This window comes from Dromiciops gliroides, chromosome 2, assembly GCF_019393635.1.
Source record: "Dromiciops gliroides isolate mDroGli1 chromosome 2, mDroGli1.pri, whole genome shotgun sequence".
In the NCBI taxonomy this organism is placed as follows: Eukaryota; Metazoa; Chordata; class Mammalia; order Microbiotheria; family Microbiotheriidae; genus Dromiciops; species Dromiciops gliroides.
This window is the reverse complement of record NC_057862.1, coordinates 275,160,186-275,184,163: the sequence shown is the minus strand read 5'-3', so window position 1 is coordinate 275,184,163 and position 23,978 is coordinate 275,160,186. Positions and strand designations below refer to the sequence as shown.

General features: G+C 36.1%; 1 protein-coding gene across 3 annotated transcripts in view; it reads left to right on the top strand.

The window, feature by feature from the left end:
• The first annotated feature begins 1,993 nt into the window (after positions 1–1,993).
• TRIM9 (tripartite motif containing 9) overlaps positions 1,994–23,978 on the top strand; it is a 143,099-nt gene continuing 121,114 nt past the window's right edge. For 2 of the 3 annotated variants that reach the window (XM_043981957.1, XM_043981956.1), the window contains exon 1: positions 1,994–3,077. In XM_043981957.1, the coding sequence (XP_043837892.1) occupies positions 2,256–3,077 (822 nt within the window). In that variant the 5' untranslated portion in view covers positions 1,994–2,255. The remainder of the gene's footprint in view (positions 3,078–23,978) is intronic. The other variant, XM_043981955.1, reaches the window with a different exon arrangement.

Genomic DNA, 23,978 nt, shown 5'->3' with positions numbered 1-23,978 from the left:
TTTGATTACATGAAATTAAAAAGGGGTTGCACAAAGAAAACCAATGAAGCCAAAATTAGAAAGTAGGGATCTAGGGTGAAAATTTTTACAGCAAGTTTCTGTAGTGAGTAAAGGTCTCATTTCTCAAATATGTATATGGGACTAAGACAAATTTATAAAAAATAAGAACTATTTTCTAATTGATAAATGATTAAAGGATATGAAGGGCAGTTTTCAGAAGAAACCAAAGTTCTTAATAGTCACATGAAAAAATAATCCAAGTTACTATTGATTAGAGATATACAAATTAAAACAACTCTGAAGTAGCACCTTACATCTATTAGATTTGCTAACATGACAGAAAAGGAAAATGGCAAATGCTGGTGGGAATGTGGAATAATAGGGACACTGTTGGAGGTATGAACCAGACCAACCATTCTGGAGAATAATTTGGAACTGTGCCCAAAGGGCTATAAATCTGTGCATACCCTTTGACCCAGGATTATCATTATTACATCTATGTCCCAAAGAGGGATCTATATGTACAAAAATATTTCTGGCAGCGCTCTTTGTGACAGAACAGAATTAGAAATTGAGAGGCATTCCATCAGTTGGGGAATGGCTGAACAAGTAATGGCATATGATTATGATGGAAAATTATTGTGTTATGAAATGCAGGATGGTTTTGGGGAAAAAAAACTAAGAAGACATATGAATTGATGCAGAGTAAAGTGAACAGAGCTAGAACACAGTAACAGCAATATTTAAAGGATGATCAACTGTTAAAGACTTAGCTACTTTAATCAATGCAATGATGCAGGACAATTCCAAAGAACTCATGATTTTGTTATCCACCTCTAAAGAATCCTGATGAACTCTGAGTACAGACTGGTGCATGCATTTTTCACTTTTTTTTTCTTGCTTTTTTTTTTCCCAACATGGCTAATATGGAGATGTTTTGCATGGCTTCACATAGATGTTATATTGCTTGACTTCTCAATGGGTGAGAGAGGGACTGGAGAAATGGAGATAATTTGGAACTTTAAGTTTTAAAAAAGTGAATGGTATAAATTATAAAAATAAAAATGTGTATTAACAAAAAGTGATATTAAAATGTGTCCTTATGTCTCTCTAGTATCTTGATCCTTGGAAACCACTTATCCTTGTCTATCCTTGATCTATGTTGGCTTCACATAGTGATTTCTTTTCTCTCCCATGGATCTTAAAGATTCCATGCCCCTATGAAAACATGGTACATATTGCAGGGTGGGGAAATGGGGGATCCTTTCAAATCAATTGATTGCAAAATGGGGTTGAGACTGAAGCTGAGGTCGAACCAGATACCTTTTGGGTTTGTTTTTTTTTTTGGCAGGGCAATGGGGGTTAAGTGACTTGCCCAGGGTCACACAGCTAGTAAGTGTCAAGTGTCTGAGGCCGGATTTGAACTCAGGTACTCCTGAATCCAGGGCCGGTGCTTTATCCACTGCGCCATCTAGCCGTCCCCGAACCAGATACCTTTTACAAGCTGAAATGGAAAGTTTAAGACCCAAGGTATAAATAAATGAACGAATGAATGAACAAACGAATGAATGAATGAATAGAAATTCGAACTCAGTTCACGCCTGTCCCCTCTGGGAAATGAGCAGTTTGGTTATGGACAGAAGACTGGGAAGAAATGGTTTACACAGTATTGTTGGAGAGCTGCTACAGTGGAAAGGTCAGGGTGGGGAGGGGAGGTCTGGGGGAGAACCTTCTGTCAAAATAGCCTCTAGAGAAAGTCACCGCTCTCTTGGAAAGGTTTTCTCACACCCCTTGTCCATGTAGACAGTAGGGAAGATTGGAACGCAAGAAAAGAGAATTCTTCCCTTACACTACTGTACTCTATAGGGTCTTGAAGCGCAGACTCCTTAGTTCATCAACATCCCCCAACCCCCACTTCCCCGCCTACTCCCCCCATCCTTTGCTATCTGCGGAGGCAAGATGACTGCAAGGGACCGGAGCCAATGGCAGGTCTCGTTCCAGCCTCATTCCCCCAATGGACCGAGCAGCTTGCAGGGGGAGGTCCAGGCTGCCTGGCTCATTTTCTGCAAGCCAGAGTGACAGTCGGCTGTAAGATTCCGGGGATATCGGAAGGCTACTCTGTGCTGCGGCGGCTCGTACTGTTGCTGCAGGCCAAGGCGCTGGCCAAGTCAAGCCTGTTAACCAGAGGGGACTTCCAGCTAAAGAGGTCGGAGGCACCAGTCTGCAGCTGCTCGGTTTACCATCCCGGCTCTCCTATGGAAGAAATGGAAGAGGAGTTAAAATGTCCGGTGTGCGGGTCCTTCTATCGAGAGCCTATCATTCTGCCTTGCTCTCACAATTTGTGCCAAGCGTGCGCCCGCAACATCCTGGTGCAGACCCCGGAGTCCGAGTCTCCCCAGAGCCGTCGGGCCTCCGGTTCTGGGGTCTCTGACTATGACTATTTGGACATGGATAAGATGAGTCTGTACAGCGAAGCGGACAGCGGCTACGGCTCTTATGCAGGTTTCGCCAGTGCCCCCACCACCCCCTGTCAGAAGTCTCCAAACGGAGTCCGAGTGTTTCCCCCGGCCATGCCACCTCCTGCGGCCCACTTGGCAGCATCTCTGGCCCCAGTGCCGCGCAACTCGTGCATCACTTGTCCACAGTGCCACCGTAGCCTGATCCTAGATGACCGGGGATTGCGCGGCTTTCCGAAAAACCGCGTTCTGGAAGGGGTCATCGACCGCTACCAGCAGAGCAAAGCTGCGGCCCTCAAGTGCCAGCTTTGCGAGAAGGCTCCCAAGGAGGCGACGGTAATGTGCGAACAGTGCGATGTTTTCTACTGTGACCCGTGTCGGCTCCGGTGCCACCCGCCTAGGGGGCCTCTGGCTAAACACCGACTGGTGCCTCCAGCCCAAGGCCGGGTTAGTCGGAGGCTGAGTCCCCGCAAAATTTCCACCTGCACGGATCATGAGCTGGAAAACCACAGTATGTACTGCGTCCAGTGCAAGATGCCCGTGTGTTACCAGTGTTTAGAAGAGGGCAAACACTCTAGTCATGAAGTGAAGGCTTTGGGGGCTATGTGGAAGTTGCACAAGGTGAGTCTTACTAAATCTCATCTCCCCTTCTCTCTCCTCCCCCACCATATACCCATCTCCCCTCCCCCAGATACAATCGCACTCCTTCCATCTGTACCGTCATAAAATTGTTTTGCACTAGGATGCTCCCCTCTTTCAGACACAGTACGCCTCACTCAGTCAGACCTTATGGTCAGTGGGGGCAGTGCGGGGGACTGGGGATTTCTTGATTTGTCTGGTGCATTGCAGGAGACCTGGTGCCCTTTGAAATTCGATAGTATATTGAATGCTTAAAAAGAGGAACTGGGAAGACTAGGCTGATGGTCTGAGGGGGAATAGTATTCAAGGTCATCTCACTACCTGAATAAATTGGCCTGCAGATTAGGGCTATGGTCAGCTTTCCAATGGGAGGCGCTTAGTTGCAGACAGTATCGGTGCTATTAGTCGATGGAGAAACAAATCTGCAAGGATTAGATGCTTGTTTTCATTCGGTGGATGCATGAGATGCAGGAGACTTTATGCTTACACCGAACCATTGGGAAGTGGGAGTGTAAATCCACCAGAAGGCCGAGGAAAATTTGACCGCGCATGCGGTTGGCTTAGAAAGATCAGCTGGGGTTAGACCTCCCTGGATCTCTGAATCTTTTTTGGGGGGTGGGTGGCTGCTGCGAATATGCCCAGCATAAATGGAATATTGATGAACCAGAATTAACTTCTAAACACATCACCTCATCCCAGTGTATCGCCTCATCTCAGTGTAACAACTGGAGTCATTGTATAGGTGGTAAAACTCCTGTTGCCTTAGGAACAGGTGTTGCGTAGGCTGATAACCCCCTCCCCGCCTTCGTGGAGGGAACTAAGGCAGAAGTAACTTCAATTTGTCATACCCTGCTCCTCAATATGGGAGCTGCTGAGCACTGTCCACCGTGATAATGCATCAGCACTGGGCTTCTTCTCTTTATACTTCAGCAAAAGACACTGGAAACCCTTTCTAAAAGTCACCTGTTAATATGTTTATTCTTTCCAGTGTCTAAAGACAAAAGTCTGATTTGTTTATGTTATATCCCATACCTGACCTATTGGAGGGGACACTACTGCCAATATCTCCCAAGAAGATAAACATAAACTTATACTTTAATTTTATTTTTAAAATTTACATCATGGGAAATTTTAAAGAGAAAGCAAACAGAGAATGAAGTTAGTGAAATTTGGAGTATACTTTCAATTGCTTTGTATAATGACTATACCAACTCAGAGTCCCACCAAAAGTGAATTGTTGTGTTTGTCCTGCCACATATACTCCAGTAATTGACATTTTCCTTTTTTGTCATCAGTCTGATAGTTATGAGCTTGTTTTAATTTATTTTTCTATAATTATTGGTGATTTGGAGCATTTTTCATATAACTATTAATAGCTTGGTTTTCTTTTAAAAATGTATTTTCACAATTTTTATATTGGAGAATGCCAATATAAAAGATTTTTTTCACACAACTATTTCCCTTCGGATTTCACATTTATTTTATTTGTACAGAAAATGTTCAATTTTAAGTAATCAAAATTATTCATTTTATCTCCCTGTGACTTTCTTTATGCCTTGTGTCATCAGGAAACATGAACTCTTCCCCTATTCCTAATTATCCCTAATTGTTAAAGGTGTCTTCTCCCTAGCTCCTTTAATTTGTTTATGGTATGACTACATAGAAAGACATATTATATGTATATATATTATAATATATCATGTATCAATTTGTAGTTTATTGTAAAAGCCACTAGATATGGAATGAGTTTGTCAGGCTGCTAGAAAGGATTCTAGCATTTTTTCTGTACCTATAGTAATAGTGCTTAGTTTTAGATAGATACTCTGATGTTTTAAGGAAAGGTCTATTCCTGTCTATGCTTTCTAGTGATGTTTAAAAACAAACAAAAACCCAAAAAAACCCAAAACCCTGGGTGTTGTATGTTGTCAAAAACACTTTCTGTTTATCTTGATAGAGTTAAAAATTTTCATCATAGCATAGTATATTTAGGATTTCTATTGCACTAATCACAAATTAGTGGTGTAAATTTAACCTAGTGTATACTTTTGTAACACATTCCCATAGTCTCTTTTCTAGTATTTTATTCAATTGATTTTGAATACTTAATATCTGCAACAATATTCATTAGGGATATTGGTTAATAGTTTTCTTTATAGTTCAGATCTTAAGATTATATTTTTAGCATAGAAATAATTTGATAGGAGAGGCAGAGTGGTGCATTGGAAAGAGCACTCACTTTAGTGTCCCAGGCCCGGGGTTCAAATCCTGCTTCTTACATACTACTCCTATGACCTTGTGTAGCTCATTTCAACTTAGACCTCAGTTTCTTCTTCAGTATAATGAAGGGGTCACAGTAGTGAACCTTTAAAAAAAATAAATAATTTGATAGGATCTCTTCTTTTCATAATTTAGCAAACAGTTTTTGTAATAATGAAATTGTTATTTGAATGCTTGATAGAATTCACATGTAAATATATCTGATCTCTTTTTCTTTCTGATTATTGCTTGTTCAACTTATTTTTTCTGAGATGGAATTATTTAATCTTTGTATTTCTTGTTTTGCTAATCTGGATATTTTGTGTTTCTGTCAATGCTGATCTTTTCATTTGAATTATCAATTTTATTGACATATAATTGGGAAATATTTTCTAGTGATTTATTCTTTTCATTGGTTGTGGATTCTCCATTTTAATTTTTGAATATTAGTAATTAGGTTCTCTCTGTTTTAGAAATAAGACAAGCTAATGGAGTTTCTATTTTATTAGGCTAATTAAAAGTAAATTTTATTTTTTCTATCAGCAAAAATCCCTCCCACCTACCAGTTGAGAATAAAAGAAAAAGAAAATCCCTTTGAGAAACATAGTCATATATAGTCAAAAGAAAAAAATGCATATATACATCTATCTAGCTATCTGTCTGTCTTTCTGTATATGTCTTTTCAGTTTATTTACATGTATCCACACATAGATGTGTGTGTGTGTGTGTGTGTGTGTGTGTGTGTGTGTGTACGCACACATGTGTTATTCAGCATTCAAGATCTTTCGTTATGAGGAGGTGGGTAGTATGTTTCATCATGATTCCCCTGAAGTGGTGGTTGGTCATTATGTTGATAAAAGTTCCCAACTTTTTCAAAGTTGTTTGTTGTGATTGTTTAAGTGGTTCTCCAGGTTCTGAAGTTCTCTTCCTTTTACATCAGTTCATGCAAATCTTCCCAGGTTTCACTGAAGCTATCCCTTTCATCATTCTTTTTACAGTACACCAGCATTCTATCAAATATTTTTGTACATCCATAGAGTTTCTTTTCCTTAGCACAAATCATTCTCTTAATCTGCCCTCCCTCTTATTCTCCATTTTTCGTTTTTTCCCTTTCTTTCCTATTGCCATGTTGGGTGAAATTTATTTCTGTACCCAATTGCATGCATGTGTGCATGTGTGAATAGTCTTCCTTTTCTTGGGATTTATCTACAAGATGTTTTCTAAGGACCCCTCCTTAAACCTAAATAACTGTCCCAATAAGTACCAGCCCGGGCTTCATTTTTTCATTGTTTACTGTCTTGATGGTTCTGGGTGGGCCTAAATAGCAATTGTATCTCTTTTGCTCAGAAACTCAAAGGGTCTTCCCCTCCTTCCTTTTATCTATTTTTTTTAACTAGTTAAAAAATGCCTTTCTTTTCCTCCTTTCTTACCTAGCCTTAAGACCTGAATGGGCATTACCTCAGACAAACTGAGACCTGTGAAAGGCCTTAGTTTAAAAGGCTAAGGTCTCCTACTGCATCCCAGCCATCTCCAGTTGTCCTGATGTATAGCTTGCCACTGGACCCAGATGGCTAAGTAAGAGAGAATGAAGCTGGTTTCTTTGCACAGCCTTGCCTCACTTAAATCCAGTTCATTGCAAGTCATGACACCACCTCCCCATGTCATGGTTCTCTTCTAGAACCAAGGACAAACAACAATAAGATGAGAGTACTGAGAGAACCTCAGGTTGGGTTATATTCCCACATGTCCACCTTTGTTTGTGTAGACTTCTACTTGTGCACTCTAATTATGTGAGATAGTTTTCCTTACCCTTCCTCTTCTTCATTTCTCTAGTATATTCTTCTTCCCTTCCCTTTCTATTCTTCTTTTTAAAAAAGCAAAACATAAGATGACTATTCCCAAACTATCTGTCCAACTAAATGACCTCTGATAAGGTTTAGAGAATCATTTTCTTCTATTTTAATGTAAGGAGTTTATCTGTGCATTTTTGTTTACTGTATTTCTCTTTTTTTGTTTTGTTTTGTTTTTTCGCGGGGCAATAGGGGTTAAATGACTTGCCCAGGGTCACACAGCTGGTAAGTGTCAAGTGTCTGAGTCCGGATTTGAACTCAGGTACTCCTGAATCCAGGGCTGGTGCTTTATCCACTGCACCATCTAGCTGCCCCCCTACTATATTTCTCTTAACTCCTGAACTTCAAAGTTTTTGTGTTGCTGTCTTTTCAGCAGGACTACTTGGAAGTCTTCTATTTCATTAAAGATTTATTTTTACCCAGTTGGATTATATTCAGATTTGCTGGATAAATTATTCTTGGCTGTTATCCTATGTACTTTGCCTTCTGGAATTTTGTATTCTAAACTTTCTGTATTTTTATAGTTGTGGCTGCTAAGTTATGTGTGATTCTCATCGTAGCTCCTTAGTATTTGAGTTCTTTCTTTGTGACTGCTTGCTTTATTTCTTCTTTGACCTATAAGCTCTGTGTTTTGGCTATGATGTTCCTGGGTGTCTTCATTTTGAGGTTTGTTCCAGGAAGTGACCAGTGGGTTCTTTCTATTTCTACTTTGTGTTCTAGCTTTAAGAAATCTGGGCAGTTTTCTTTGAAATACTATTTCTAACCTTTTTTTATGGTGATAGTTTTGAGGTAGTCCAATGATTCTTAAATTATCTTTCAATCTGTTTTCCAGCTCAGCTGTTCTTGCCATAAAATAGCTTACATTTTTCTTCTTTTTTTCAGTTTTTTTAATTTTAAAAATATATTTATGGTTGTCTCCTGGAATCATCAGTTTCTGTGTGATTCTTTCTAATATTCAGGGCGTTATTGTCTTGGACATGGTTTTGTACATGTACCAAGCTATTAATTTCCTTTCCAATACTTTCTTCTATAGATCTCATTGATTTTTGGTTTTTTTTTTTTTACTCCACTATTCTCATTCCATTTATGAAAACATCTTAATTGTTTTCTTTCAAACTCTTGCTTTATTTCTTCCAAGGAATTCTATTTGAATTTGTGCCTGTATTTTGTTTTTCTTTGAGGCTTTACTTATATGTGTTTTGGAGTCATTCTCTTTTTCTAGGTTTGTGTCTTGCATGTCACCATAACAGCTTTTTGTGGTGTTTTTCCTTTTGATTTATGCAAGGGCTTATTAAATTTTTTTATGCAATCAAAATTGTCCATTTTACATTTGGTACTATTCTCTATACTTTTGTTTGTTTATGGAATCTTCCCTTATTCATATTTGAATAAGGAGTTTTTACCTTGTTTCTCTATTTTGTTTATGATATGATCTTTTATATGTTGGTCATTTGTACCTCCTGTACTAAGCTCTTTATTCTCCTGATTGTTTTTTAATTTTTGATTGTTCTTTGCTCTTATTTCATTTATGTGACCATTTAAAAAACATTTCTTTTATTTGTTCCAGGAATTTTATTAGAAACGCTGGCAAATCAGTGGTTTTCTTTAAGGTTTTTCTTGTAGATAATGTGGAATTGTCTTTTTTGGGGGTTTGTTTCTTGAACATCTCTGGTTCCATAATATTTCTTTTGATCATTTTTTTCAGCCTTACTTCCCGATTTGGGATTTTATGGGGCTCTATTGAACTACTGGAAAGAATTATGGTCCTTCTTTAGTATTATCTACTGTCTGGATAATGAATTATCTTAATTCATTGATACTGGATCAGTTCAATGGACAATAAGTGTTATGCAAGAACTTCAGAAGTCACTGTTTGCCAGCGTGATATATAGGGCTGGTGCTCTGCATTGTGTAGTTTATAGCCTGCACCAGAAGGTTGTATGGTCTTCTACATTGATCTCTCCCCTCCTTGGTTTTTTAGCTCTGTATAAAGGTCAGAGCAATACAGATGTAGGCTCCAGACAACTTTGGGTAGATGCTGGTTAGCTTCTGGCTCCCTTCCCCCTCTACAAAACTTGCCCTAATTGCTTGCCCCTAATTCCTTAGCTGAAAGATTTCCATGAACTGTGTGACAGAGCTGTACTTTTACTGTGCCCTTTTTCTAGTGCTCATAGCCTATTCTCTGTGCTGATTTGGGCAGGCAAAATACATTATTGTATTTTCTCTTTGGCTTTTGAAAAAATCATTTTTGGCCCAATTATTTTTTTCCCTAGAATAGCGAGAGAGCTGGCTTGTTATGCTTCCAATGACTACCATCTTGAGTTATCAGAACCTTTTATTTTTTTGCAGGTAAAATCCTTCATCACTGCCTTTAAACTATTTATTATTCAATACAATATGCATTGTATTAAGTCCAGTTTGTTTCTTAAGTTTTTGTTAAGGTTAGTTTGTTATTTTTTTTTCTTTCCTATGAAGGCACTGCTATCCAGTGAACAGAGTGCTAGGCTCAGAGTAGGAAGTCCCTGGTTCAGATTCTCCCTTTGTCACCTACTGGTTCTATGATCCTGGATATGTCACTTAACTTTGATGTGCCTTAAGTGGTTCTCTAGGGCTTATCTACTAAATGATAGATTTGTTGCAGTACAAGTAGTTCCCATCCTGGGAGTTCCCAACATTGACAAAATTAATATATTCCTTCTGGTGTTTTCAGTTTCTTTTGGTCCATGTATATATTTAATACATTGGGTAGCTTTTTGGTGTTTTTATTCTGTGGCTTGTTCACTATCTTGTGCTTTACTTTTCCTAATCCAAAAAAAGGCTATTTTATTTTGAGGATCTTTAGTTGCTCTCCTTCTTTTGTCTCTTTCCCCCTTTTAATTAATTTATTGATAATTAATTTAGTTATCTTATATAACTATGCTAGAAGAGGTGGGGTTTGGGGATCTGGGCTTTTCACATTCTGTTTCTCCACATCTTGCTGGAGTCAGTTTCCTCCACGGAATCTATTGTAGTGGAGTCTTATCTAGCCTTTTCCTCAATATTTTGAAATTTGCTCTTCCAAAGTTTGGAACAAATATCACATACTTGTTCCCTCCTTATATATAACAAACTCTAAAATGGTGCAATTAGTTCCTCCCAAGATTCCATTTATTTACTTGTAGTAATATAGGTAGAGTATACCTTTAAATTATTTTATTGAAAATATCATAAAATGATGTAAAATGGGGACATTGCTCTGTGGAAGAGATACTTTTCTATGTGTATAAGCCACTATGCAAAGGGATTATTATATAAATGGATTTAATCTGAAGGAAATAATACTTCATGGGGAAGGGGATCACGATAAGTTTTTACATATTTAAAATGAATAAATGAATGAAAATGCATCAATTATTTAAATAGTATACATATACCAAGCATAAAGTACCACACTTAGCACTGGAGAGTCAAATAGAAAAGCCAGAAATCTTTTCTTAAGGAGATCACATTCTATTAGGGGACGTAACACATGGAAGTTTTCAGCTGTGCTTGGAAAGGACCAATGGTCTTTAGTGTACAGTGTCAAAGCTGATGTTAATGCATGTTCTTTAATGTCATTTCTACAATAAAATGTCTAATGCTGAGCCATTTGACAATACCAATGACTTTGTTAGTGATTTTTTTTTTCTTTTTTTGGTGAGGCAATTCGAGTTAAGTGACTTGCCCAGGGTCACACAGCTAGTAAGTGTTAAGTGTCTGAGGCTGGATTTAAACTCAGGTACTCCTGACTCCAGGGCCCATGCTCTATCCACTGCACCACCTAGCTGCCCCCATGTGAACTTTTTTTTTCAGGTTTTCAAGCAGCTTTGGCTATGAATGAGGAAAATGTTGTAGTACCTGAAAAAGCATATGTTAGGTTTTATCTCCCTAAGAGTGGAATTCTTGGATGATGACTGGATGGACTTAACTAAAAGTAGGACTGGTGGTCTTGGAGATGTTATTTGGTATTGAGCTTACCTCTTTTCAGAGGCAGTAGGCCAGTAATTATTGTTGTTGTTGGGGATATTGAGCCCCTTCTGTACAAAAGTTCTGAGATACTAACCAAGAAGGCTCTATAGGCTGGGTCAGAAGCAAGGTCAGTGGTCTGGGGGATGCTGCAGACTCTTGAACTGTCTTTCCTGGGGTCTGAGCAGGACATGGTGGCAATGCTCTGACCTGCTTGGCACCTTTCTCTCCCTCAAGGTTTCTTGCTGCTCTAGCTAAGCTGGCTTACCTGCCCTGTCCATGTTAGTTGGTTGATAGGGTGGTGGTGGTGGCATAGTAGGTCCCTGTCATGTGGATGATTCATTGTTATGCATAACTACAGAGGATGGAAGATCAATAGCCAGATATTATATGGAGACAGATTTAGGGTCAGCATAAAAAAGGAATTTTCAAAAACTTAGAACTAGCTGTGTGACCCTAGGCAAGTCACTCAACCCTCGATGCCCTGCCCTCTCCCCAAATACAAGTCATTCCCCAATTGATAAATGGTCAAAGGACAAAGAAATCAAAGCTATCTATAATCATTTAAAAAATGCCCTAGATCATTATTGGTCAGAGAAATGCAAATTTAAACAACTCTGAGGTATCACCTCACACCTATCAGAGAGTCAAATATAATAAAAAAGGATAATATTGGATGTTGGAGGGAATGTGGAAAAGCTGGGACACTAATCCACTATTGGTGGAGCTGTGAAAAGATCCAGCCATTCTGGAAAGCAATTTGGAACTATGCCCAAAGGGCATGTCCTTTGATCCAGCAATACCACTGCTAGGTTTCTAACCCAAAGACATCTCCAAAAAGAGAAAAAAGACCTATTTGTACAAAAATATTTATAACAATTCTTTTTGTGGTGGCTAAGAATTGGAAAGCAAGGGAATGCCCATCAGTTGGGGAATAGCTAAACAAGCTGTGGTATATGCTGGTGATGGAATATTATTGTGCTATAAGAAATGACAAGCAGGATGACTTCATAAAGGCATGGAAAGACATATATGAAATGATGTATTGTGAAGTGAACAAAACCAAGAGAATATTGCACAGATAGAAAGCAATATTGTTTGATGAAGAACTATGAATGAACTGAGTATTCTCAACAATACAATGATCCAAGCAAGACAATCCCAAAAGACTATTGATGAAACATACTATCCACCTCCAAAGAAAGAACTGATATTGATGGAACAGACTGAAGCATGCTATTTTTCACTTTTTTTTTTAAAGAGCATAAATAAAATGTTTATTTTTTAAGAAAAAAAGGAAAAGAGGATGTCAGAGGATGAGATAGATTGATAGTATCATAGAAATAACAAACACAAATTTGTACACTTTGAGATATAGTGGAGGATAGAAGGGCCTAGCATGCTATATGTCCATGGGGTCACAAAGAGTCAGACATGATTGAATGAAAAAACAACAATGCCTAATTACTGCCAGAATACTTTCCAGTTTTCCCAGCAGTTTTTGTTAAATAATAAGTTCTTACACCAATAGCTGGTATCTTTGGGTTTATGTTCATTTACTTCTGGATAATATGTACTTAATCTGTTCCATTGATCAATGACTCTATTTCTTGTCCATTATCATGTTGTTTTGATGATTACTACTTTGTAGTATTGTTTGAGATCTAATACTATATAGCCCCCTTCCTTCATATTTTTTCATTGATTCCCCTGATGTTCTTAACTTTTTATTCCTCCAAATGAATTCTATTATTATTTTTTCTAGTAACAAAATGTAATTCTTTGGTATTTTGATTGTTCTGGCACTGAATAATTTAATTAATTTAGGTAGTATTGTGCTTTTTTAATATATTGACTCAGCCTATTCATTAGCAACTAATATTTCTCCAGTTTTTTAGATCTGAAATTTTTGGAGGTGTTTTCTAATGGTATTCACATGCCATATATTGTATTCATATATTCATATATGTATGGTGTTAATTTATTCATATGTGTGTTAACAGGTAGACTCTCAAACACTTTATACTGTCTGGAGTTATTTTCAAATGGAATTTCATTGTATATAATGGTATTCACGGAATATAATTGTATTCATATATTCTTATGTGTGTCTGTGTTGACAAATGGACTAACACATAGAAATGCTAAGCATTTGTGTGGATTTATTTTATGTATTGCAATTTTGCTAAAATTATTAATTATTTTGACTAATCAAAAATTGATTCTTTAGGTATACTATCATATCTTATGCAAAAGTAATAGTTTTGTTTTTCCATTGCCTGTGCTTATTGCTTCAATTTATTTTTCTCACCTCATTGCTATAAGTTAGCATATCTAGAAAAATATTGAAAACCAATGGTGATAATGGAGATTGTTGTTTTACTCTTGATCTTATTTGAAAAGAATTTAGTGTATTATTATTACAGATGATGCTTGTCTTTGGATAGGTACTACTTATCATTTTAAGAAAAGCTCCACCAGAGTTTTTAATATGACTGGGTATTATATTTCGTTAAAAGCTTTTCCTAAAACTACTAAAATAATAATGTGTTTTGTATTGTTTTTGTTATTGATATGATCAATTATGCTTACAGTTGTCCTAACAATGAACTATCCCTGAATTCCTGAGATAAATATGGCCTAGTCATTGTGTGTGATCTTTGTGACATGTAATCTCCTCACTATTATTTTACTTTAAAATTTTTGCATCAATATTAAATATGGAAATTGGTCTATAGTTTTCTTTATTTTTGCTTATCCTTGTTTAGGTATCAAAACCATATTTATGTCATAGAACAATTTAATAGGGCTTGGTTTGTCTATTTTTCCAAGGGTTCATATAATATTGGAATAAGTAGAATTTGATTTTTAATTCATCTGATCCTGTTCCCCCACCCCCCTTAGGAAGTTCACTTTCAATTGCTTTTTTTAAAAGAGAATTACTGAAGCGTTTTATTTCCTCTTCTAATAATCTAGACAATTTATATTTTTGTAAATATTCATCCATTTTATTCATATTGTCAGTTTTATTGGAACATGGTTGAGCAAAATATTTCCTAATAGTTGCTTTAATTTCATCTTCATTGGTTGTACATTCACTTTTTTTCAGTTTTAGTACTGACAATTCCATTTTCTTTATTTTTTATAAAACAAATTATATAATGGTTTATCTATTTTTATGAAGCCATCTAGTTTTACTTATTAATTCAATGTAGCTTAAAAATTTAATTTGACTAATCAGTCCTTTCATTTTCAGGATTTCTATTTTGGATATTTTTAATTAGTTGTTTTTCTAGGGTTTTTTAGCTACATACTTAATTCATTGCTCTACTCTTTCTGTAATTTATGTAAATGTTTATAGGCATAAAATTTCCACTGAGTTACTGCTTTGGCTGCAACCCACATATTTGAGTATCTTGTATCACTTGTTGTGATTATCTTTAGTGAAGTTATGGATTATTTCTGTGATTTGTTGATTCACTCTTTTATGATTAGATTATTTCATTTTCCATTAATTTTAATATATACTTGAATTGATTGAATATGATGTTTGCTGCATTATGGTAAAAAAGTATATTTAATATTTCTGATTTTCTGCATTTGTATAAGAGTTTTTATGCCCAAATACATGATCAATTTTTGTGAAGATCTACTTGCAGCTCAAAATAAGGCATACTCATTTCTATTCCACTCATTATTCTTCAGAGGTCTATCAAATCTAACTTTTCTAAATTCACTTCATTGATCTTCAAGCAGATTTTTCTTGTTTATTTAGTGGTTAGATTACTCTTGACATGAGAATGATAATTGAGGGACCCCACTAGTATAGTTTTACTCCCTCTTTCTTCCTGTAATTCATTTAACTTTTCCTTCAAGAATTTAGATGATATATCATTTAGTGTTTGTGTCTGTGTGTATGTATATGTGTGCATGTATGTATGTGTATGTATGTATATACACACAATATTGATATTAGCAAAATATAGTTTCTTTGAATATCTCTTTTAATTAGATCTATTTTTGCTTTTGTTTTCTCTGAGATCACAATTGACTTTTTTACTTCAGCTGAAGTATGATAGATTCTGATCCAGCCTCTTCAACTCTGTGTGTCTTTCTATTTAAAATGAATCTCTTGTAAACAACATATTTTTTGGATTCTGGTTTCTAATCCATTCTGCTATCCTATTCCATTTTATGAGTGAGTTGTTTCCACTTACATTTATAATTATGATTGCTGACTAAATTTCCCTCCATCCTAGTCTCTTCTACTTATTTTTCTCTTTCTTTTTTACCCTGTCTTCTTCTCAAATGTCTGTTTTGATTCTGACCACTGCCTCCCTTAATCTACCCTCTATCTTATCGCCAGCCCGCTCTTTTGTCTTAGTCCATTCCCCTCATACTTCCCTTTGGGGTAAGATGAAATTTTTTTTTGTATTTTATTATTTTTATTTTCTAGTTACATGTAGAGATAGTTTTCAACATTTGGTTTTTTTTTCTGAATAGAATTTTATTTTCCAAAATATCTGTAAAAACAAAATTTTAACATCAATTTTTTAAAAACTTTGTGTTCCTATTTCTCTTCCCCCCTCCATTCCCACCCCCCACCCATAAGAACTCACTTTAGTGGCTGACTAGAGACTTGAGGCAGGCAGACCAACCAGCAGCTGATTGCTACAATTAAGGCATGGGATAAAGTAGGATTGTCCTAGAGTGGCGCTGGTGTCAGAGGAGAGAAGGTAGCATATTAGTCAGATCAATGGGCTTTGGTAACAGTTTAAATATAAAGGGTGAAAGAGAGTAATCCAGCATGGCTGGTTAATTATAAGCCTGAGGAACTGGGAAAATGTGTTGCCCTCTAATATAATAGGGGAGCTAAGAGGGTGGGAGGCTTAGAGAGAAAGATAATGACTTCTGTTTTAGACATATTAAGATTCAGATGTCTACTAGATAACCAGTTTGAGGTGTCTGAAAGACAACTGGAGATGTGCAATTAGAAGTCAGAAGACTGATTGAAACAGGAAAGGTAGATTTTGGAGTCATCAGCTTACAGACAATAATTAAATCCAAGGGACCTGATGAGATTACCAAAACAAATAGTATAGAAGGAGAATAGAAGAGGATCTAAGACAAAACCATATGGAATACCCATGGTTAGAGGGTGTGATCTAGAGGAAGATCCAGCAAAGGAGACAAAGAAGGAACAGTTAGGTAGGAAGAAAACCAGGAGAGAGTGTTTTCCCTAGGGAGAAGAGAGTATCAAGGAGGAGAGATGGTTTTTCTATTTTACTTTTTTCATAAAATCAACACCTAGTTTTATTTATTAGTTCAATGGCTTTCTTACATTAAATTTAATTAATTTCTCCTTTGATTTTCAGGGTTTCTAGCTTATACTAATTATAGCTAGATAATACTTGCTAGTAGTTTTAGATAGATACTATGTATCAATTTAAGGAAAGCTCCATTTATTTCTATGCTTTCTGGTATGTTTAATAAGAATGTGTGTTGTATTTTTCAAAAGCTTTTTCTGTGGCTATTGAAATAATCACATGATTTTTGTTGCTTTTGTTATATGGTTAGTTATGCTGATCTACTAATATTGAGCCAGCTTTGCATTCTTGGCATAAATATAGTGTTTAATTTGGATTTTAAAATTTGTTCTTTTTCCAGGTTTCTTTTTTTTAGTTGCATGCCCAATTCATTGATCTGCTCTTTCTCTATTTTCTTGATGTAAGCATTTAGAGATATAACATTTCTCCCAAGCACTGCTTAAAATTTGGTATGTCATCTCATTGGTATTCTCTTTAATGAAATTATTGTTTATATGATTTGTTCTTTGATAGATTCATTCTTTAGGATTAAATTATTTAGTGTTTCTAGTTAATTTTTAATCTATGAATTCATAGCCTTTATGATCTGAAAAGGATATTTAATATTTCTGCTTTTTTGCACTAGATTTAAGATTTTTATGTCCTAATACATGGTCAGTTTTTGTGTAGGTGCCATATGCCATTGAATAAAAAGTGTATTCCTTTCTATTCCCATTCAATTATCTCCTGAGTTTTATCAAATCTAACTTTTCTAAAATGTTATTCATCTCCTTAACTTCTTTCTTGTTTATTTTTTATTAGATTTAGCTAGTTCTAAAAGGGGAAAGTTGAAATCCCCCACAAGTACAGATTTACTATCTTTTCTTCATGTAGCTCATTTAACCTTCCCTTTAAAAATTTGGATGTTATACCATTTGGTGCATATATGCTTAGGATTGGTATAACTTCATTGTTTGTGATACCTTTTAGCAAAATGTAATTTCCTTCCTTTTCTCTTTTAATTATATCTATTTTTCCTTTTGCTTTGATTGAAATCATGATTGCTACTCCTGCTTTTTTTTTGTTTAAACTTCAGTTGAAGCATAATAGATTCTGCTTCAGACCTTTACCTTTACTCTTTGTATGTGTGTTTCTTATATGCAACATATTGTAGGATTCTGATTTTTAATCTGTTCTGCTATCCCCTTCCATTTTGAGGATGAGTTCATCCCATTCACATTCACAGTTATGATTATTAAATATCTATTTCCCTCCATCCTATTTTTCTCCTGTTCATCCTTTTCTGTTTCTCTCCTATCATCCTGAGCCTCTTAAAAAGTGTTCTCCTTCTGACCACCAACTCTCCTAATCCACCCTCCCTTCTATCAGCTACCCCCTTCTCTTATCCGCTTCACTTCCCATTTCTAGAATCCTTCTCCTTTTCTTATCCCCTTCTCATTCTATAGATTAAGATAGATTTCTATACCCACCTGAGCATGTATGTTATTCCTTCTTTGAGCCAATTCCAATAAAAGTAAAGTTCACTCATTCCCTCATCTCCCCTATCTTCCCCTTCATTGTAAAACTATTTTGAGCATCTTTTATGAAATAATTTATCCCATTCTACTGCTTCCTTTCCCCTTCTCCCAGGGCATTCCTCTTTTTCACTCCTTAATTTTATTATTTTAGATAATCATCCCATCATAGTCAATTCACACTCATGCCCTCTGTCTTTGTGTACTCCTAACTGCCTTTGTAATAAAACTGTTTTTAGGAGTTACAAGTATCCTTTTCCCATATTGAAACCTTTATGATTTCTTTTTCCTGTTTACCTTTTTATGCTTCTCTTGAGTTTTGTATTTGGAAGTCAAAATTTCCATTCAACTCTAATCTTTTCAAAAGGAATGCTTGAGTCTTCTATTTAATTGAATACCTATTTTTTCTCCTGAAGGATTATACTCAGTTTTGTTGGGTAAGTGATTTTTGTTTGTAATCCTAGATCTTTTGCCTTCTGGAATATCATATTCCAAGCCCTATGCTTATGCTATTTTGACTGTGGCTCCACAATATTTAATTTTTTCCCCCTGACTACTTGCAATATTTTCTCCTTAACCTGGCAGCTCTGGAATTTGGCTATAATATTCCTGGTAATTCTCATTTTAGGATCTCTTTCAGGAGGTGATCTGTCGATTCTTTCAATTTCTATTTTACCCTGTGGCTGTAGGGAAGCTTTAGGGAAGTTTTCCTTGATAATTTCTTGAAAGATTATGTCTAGGCTCTATGGCTTTCAGATAGTCCAGTAATTGTAAAATGATCTCTCCTGGATCTATTTTGCAGGTCAGTTATTTTTCCAACAAGAGAGTTCACATTTTCTTCTATTTTTCACTCTTTCGGTTTTGCTTTATTGTTTCTTGATGTCTCATGGAGTCATTAGCTTCCACTTGCCCAATTCTAATTTTTAAGGAATTATTTTCTTCATTGAGCTTTTGTATGTCCTTTTCCATTTGGCCAATTCTACTTTTTAAGAGTCTTCTCTTCAGTGAATTTTTGTATATCTTTTTCCACTTGGCCAATTTTACTTTTCATGGTATTCTTCTACTCATTGGATTTTTGTACCTCTTTCACCACTTGGCCTAAGCTGTTTTTTTAAGGTGTTATTTGCTTCAGTATTTTTTATGAGTCCTTTACCAAGCTGTTGACATGAGATTTTTTTGTATCACTCTCATTTCTCTTTTCAATTTTTCCTCTGCCTCTCTGACTTGATTTTAAAAATCTTTTTCAAGTTCTTCCATGGCCTGAGACAAATTGATGTTTTTCTTAGAGGCTTTGGATGTATCAGTTTTGACATTGTTGTCTTCTTCTGAGCATGTGTTTTGAACTTTCTTATCACTTTAGCAATTCTATGATCAGATTTTTTTGTTTGCTCATTTTCCAGACTATTTCTTAACTTTTAACTCTTTGTGAAAGTGGGGCTCTGCTTCCTGAATGGATGACACATACTCCCAAGCTTCACAGTTTTTGTGCAGCTGTTTTCAGAGCTAATGCTGGAGTTCCATAGGTTTTCAGTTCTTCCAAGATGGTAAAATCTGAGAATATTGTGTTTACTATTCTTCTGGACTGTACTCTGGTCTGTGAGTGACTATAAGTACTCTTTTCTGTTCTCGAACTGTGACCAGAGTATCTGTTCTCTTGCAGCCACAAGCTCTGGTGTACTAGTGTTCTTCTGCCCCAGGACTACCTCCTTGGACTGTGACCTGTATCTGTAAATGGGGAATGCAACAGAGTCCTGCCCCCTATTCCAGCAAAGGGATCCCTGTTATCTCTTTCTGACCAGTTATCTGACCCCCTTACTATGTGTGGTCTAAGAGATCTGAAAACAGCCACTACTACTACTGATTCAGTCATTCCCAAGGCCTGCTCCTGGTTTTCTGGGGCTGGATTTGCACTAGTGTGGCCTGCACTGGACTGTTCTTCACTCTCACCCTGGTGTGATAGACCTTTTCTTCTAAGCATTCTAAACTGCCTTGGGCTGGAAAATTTTTTTCACACCATTGTTGTGTGGGTTCTGCCATTGTAGAATGTTTTGAGGCATTATTTTAAAGGTATTTGGAGGGGAATTTATTAGAGCTTGGGTGAGTGACTGCCTTTTCTCAGCTGTCTTGGCTCTCCCCTTTGCTAAGTGCTTTTAATAAATATTATCCTATTTGATCCTTAAAGTAATCCTGGGAAGTAAGTTCTGTTGTTATCCCTGTTTTACAGTTGGGAAAACTGAGGCAAAGAGCACTTAAACGAGACAAGCAGGCTCACGGAAGTAACTAAAAAATATGTTGGTTACTTCTAGATTTTGGGCACAGGCATTTTCATCCAAAAAAGTTGTAGGTATTTTACCTTCACAAAAGGTGAGCAATCTAAGTCTGTTTAAATGCAAAAGAACAATATGAGTATTTTTACTTGATGGTAGCAAGCCAGTGATTCCAGATTTCTCATATCAAACTTTATATCAGAACTTACACAAGAATCAGTAATATATAATGTTCTATTATATGGAATGCAATAAAACAAAAACCATCTGTATTTAAATACTCAAACAATTAGCAAATGGAAAGTTCATAAAATTGCACTAACGGAATTGATTTGTGAAAGAATACAAGCTGGGAAAATAATTGACTATGTTTATATCCTAAAAAGTAAATTATCCAATTTCTCTAGGATCTTGTAGTCTAAGTACTAGCTTCTTAAACTGTGGGTGGTAATCCCATATGGGGTTATATAACTGAATGTGGGAGTTGCAAAAAATTTAGCAACAGTAAAAGGTTATATATACCTATTTTATATATTTATATACCCAGGGTCACATAAAATTTTTTTCTGGTGAAAGGGGGTTGTTTGTAGAAAAAGTGTAAGAAGCTCTGGTCTAAGTGATCTTAAATCAAAAATTCTGGGCAGAGAATCTTTCTAGGGGTCCCTGAAAATGTAAATGGAAAGATTTTAGCCTAGATAAGATCTCAGATGGAACAATGACTACTATGATCCTCCTCCATGAAGGCCAATTGTGTCGCATAAAAACAAATATACAAACATACTCCATAACATGTGGTAGACTTATACCCTCACTTCTCCCTTGTACTACCTCAGGCTCTGGGTATGGGAAAGGGATTAAGTTCATACCTTAGCTCAGTTGCTGCAGAGGCTAGTCCCAGTTTCCAAATTCAAAGTTCCCTTTGGACTACTTGAGTTCCAGGCTTCTTAGAACTTCTCTGTTATGCTGGCTGATTTTAATATCCTACCTGGAATTCTTAGAATTCTTATTTTCCTTTTTTTTTAAAGATATGACATTCAGATTGTCCAATGATTTTTTTTTCTCCCCAACCTGCTTTCTAGGTCTGTTGGTTTTACTATGAGATTTTCTGCACTTTCTTCTATTATTTTCAGTCTTTTGACTTTGTTTTGTATTTCTTGGACCCATCAGCTTCTAAATGGTTCATTTACATTTTCAGGGAGTTTGTTTTTTGGGCAGGGTTTTATTGTTCCTGTGCCAAACTGTTAATTTCCTTTTCAGTTTGTTTGTCATTTTACCCCAGTATTTTTCCTCAAATGTTTTCATTTCCTTGATAAAAATATCTTTTAGTTCTCTTATTTCATCTCTTCCAGGAATTCTAATTGAATTTATGTCCAAGTTTTATTTCACTTTGTGGTTTTGTTGTATATGCTTTGGAATCATTCTCTTCTGGGTGTGTCCTGAGCATACCTGTCAGTAGAATAACTTTTAGTTGTAAATTTCTTTTTTTTCCCTTTTTTTTTTTTTTTTTTGGTTTGTTCATTCTTCCAGCATGCTTGCAACTTGAGCTTCAGGTGCTGAGAACTTCTGGAGGGAAGATCTGAGCTGGCCCTATTACTGTTTTCTTGTGGTATTGAGTGTTGCATTATTCCACATACTTATTGGCAACTGAGGCTAGAGTCCTACAAGATTTCAATTATCCCAAAGTGGTTTGATGAAGGGTCTCTACAAGCTCCTAACCCGCATTTGTGTGTGAGCAACAGTAGACTGCTGCTAGGAAACCATTCAAAGTGATAGAATTGTGGACTCCCCTTTGGTCCTGCCTTGGTTATTCCTCTGTAGGCTTCAGACTGGTATAGAAACTGGAGCCAAGACCCTCTTCTGCTTATCGAGTATCTGAGCCATACCACTGCTACTTGTTTCTGAACTTATTCCTTTCTGGACAGACAGGCTACAGTCTATGTTCACTCCTCAATCCTGAATGCCACCCCAAAGTCTAGGTCACTTCTTCAATCTATTGTGACAAAGACTGGAAAATGTGCAAAAAAGGAACCAGATGATACCTCTTCAACTCCTGGCAAGATGTCCAGATTTCATGTTGTAAGGTTGAGATTGGTCTTTCCCATGGGCACAGGCCATCCTGGCCAGACCCAGTCCCATATTCACAGACCTCTTTGTCCATCTCCCTATGCCTACCTGGGCTAGAAAAAAAATGACTCACTATGACTTTTTCTTGGCTTTCTCCATCTGCATTCAGTCAGGTGAATTTCTAGATCTGTTTGCAAGTTATCTGGCAGATTCAAATTATTTCAATCATTGCCTTTATGTTTTGGAATAAAGTTACATCAAACCTTCCTCAACAGACTTTTCCAGGCAAGGGTGGTTATTCTTGCTATATTTTGAGTAACTTCTTAGGGAAAATAGTGTGAGGAGGTAAATTTAACCTTAGTAAAAAACATCTAGTGCTTATTTACACAGAGTTCTCCTTCATTGCATCAGAATGTTGTATAAATTAAGAAATATATGTTGCAAAAATGCCTTGAATATTTCGTTAGTAACCAAATCCATGTATCTGAAAAAATATATCAAGAACCAAAATACAGAAACATCTCCACTCTCAAACCAGAGGTCACAGTGTCCTCAAACTTAAATCAATTGCTTCAAAGCATTCATCCCATCAAGTTCACTCCAAATGTGGTATAGTTATTGGATGAGATAATTCCTTGCTACAGAATATATTGTCTCAGCTACCATTATATTCATGTACCACCACAAACTATTCACCCATTCACCAATTGATGGATATTTCTTTTGTTTCCAGTTCTTTGATATTATAAAAGGAGCTACTATAAATGTTTTTGGGGTATACCTGGGATGCTTTTCCTTTTCTTTAATATCATTGTGGTATAAGTCTAATGGTGTTATCACTAGGTCAAAATTTATTCCTAGTTTAGTATTTGCAAGTTTAGGCATAGCTCCAAATTGCTTTTTAGAATGACTTTACTGATTTTCAGTTCCTTGCAATCTTTGTTTTTCTTTTTTTGTGTGTGTGCCAACTTTGCCAATGTGATGTGTGTGAGTTGGAGCTTTCATTTGTAATTCTCTAATTATTATTGATTTGGACCATCTTTTAAATATGTATATTGATAGCTTGGATTTATTTCTTTGAAAACTAGCTTTCATATAATTTGACCATTTATCATTTGGGTAATGATTTTTGTTCTTTTAAATTTGAATCTGTTCTTTCTATACCTAAGAAATGAGACCTTCATCAAAGAAACTTTATGCAAAGATTTTTTTTTTGGAGTTGACTGCTTTCCATCTAATTTTAATTGCAAGTTAGTGTACAGAATTTAAAATTTTATGTAACAAAAATTGTCTACTTTATCTTCTCAATTCTTATTATGTCCTTGTTTATTCTTGGATTCTTCTCACTACCCCTAGTTGCAAGAGGGAACATTTCTGGCTCCTCTAATATTATATTTAATCATGTAACCATTTTTATATCTAGGTCATGCATCCATTTGGATTATCTTGGTATATGGTGTGAAGTGTTGGTCAATATCTAATTTCTGTCAGACTGCTGTACAGTTTACCCAGCAGTTTTTGTTGAATAGTTAAGTCTACACCCCAATAGGTGGGTTCTTTTTGTTTATCAAATATTGGGCTACTAAGTTTGTTTGCTTCCATAAATTGTATAGCCAATCAA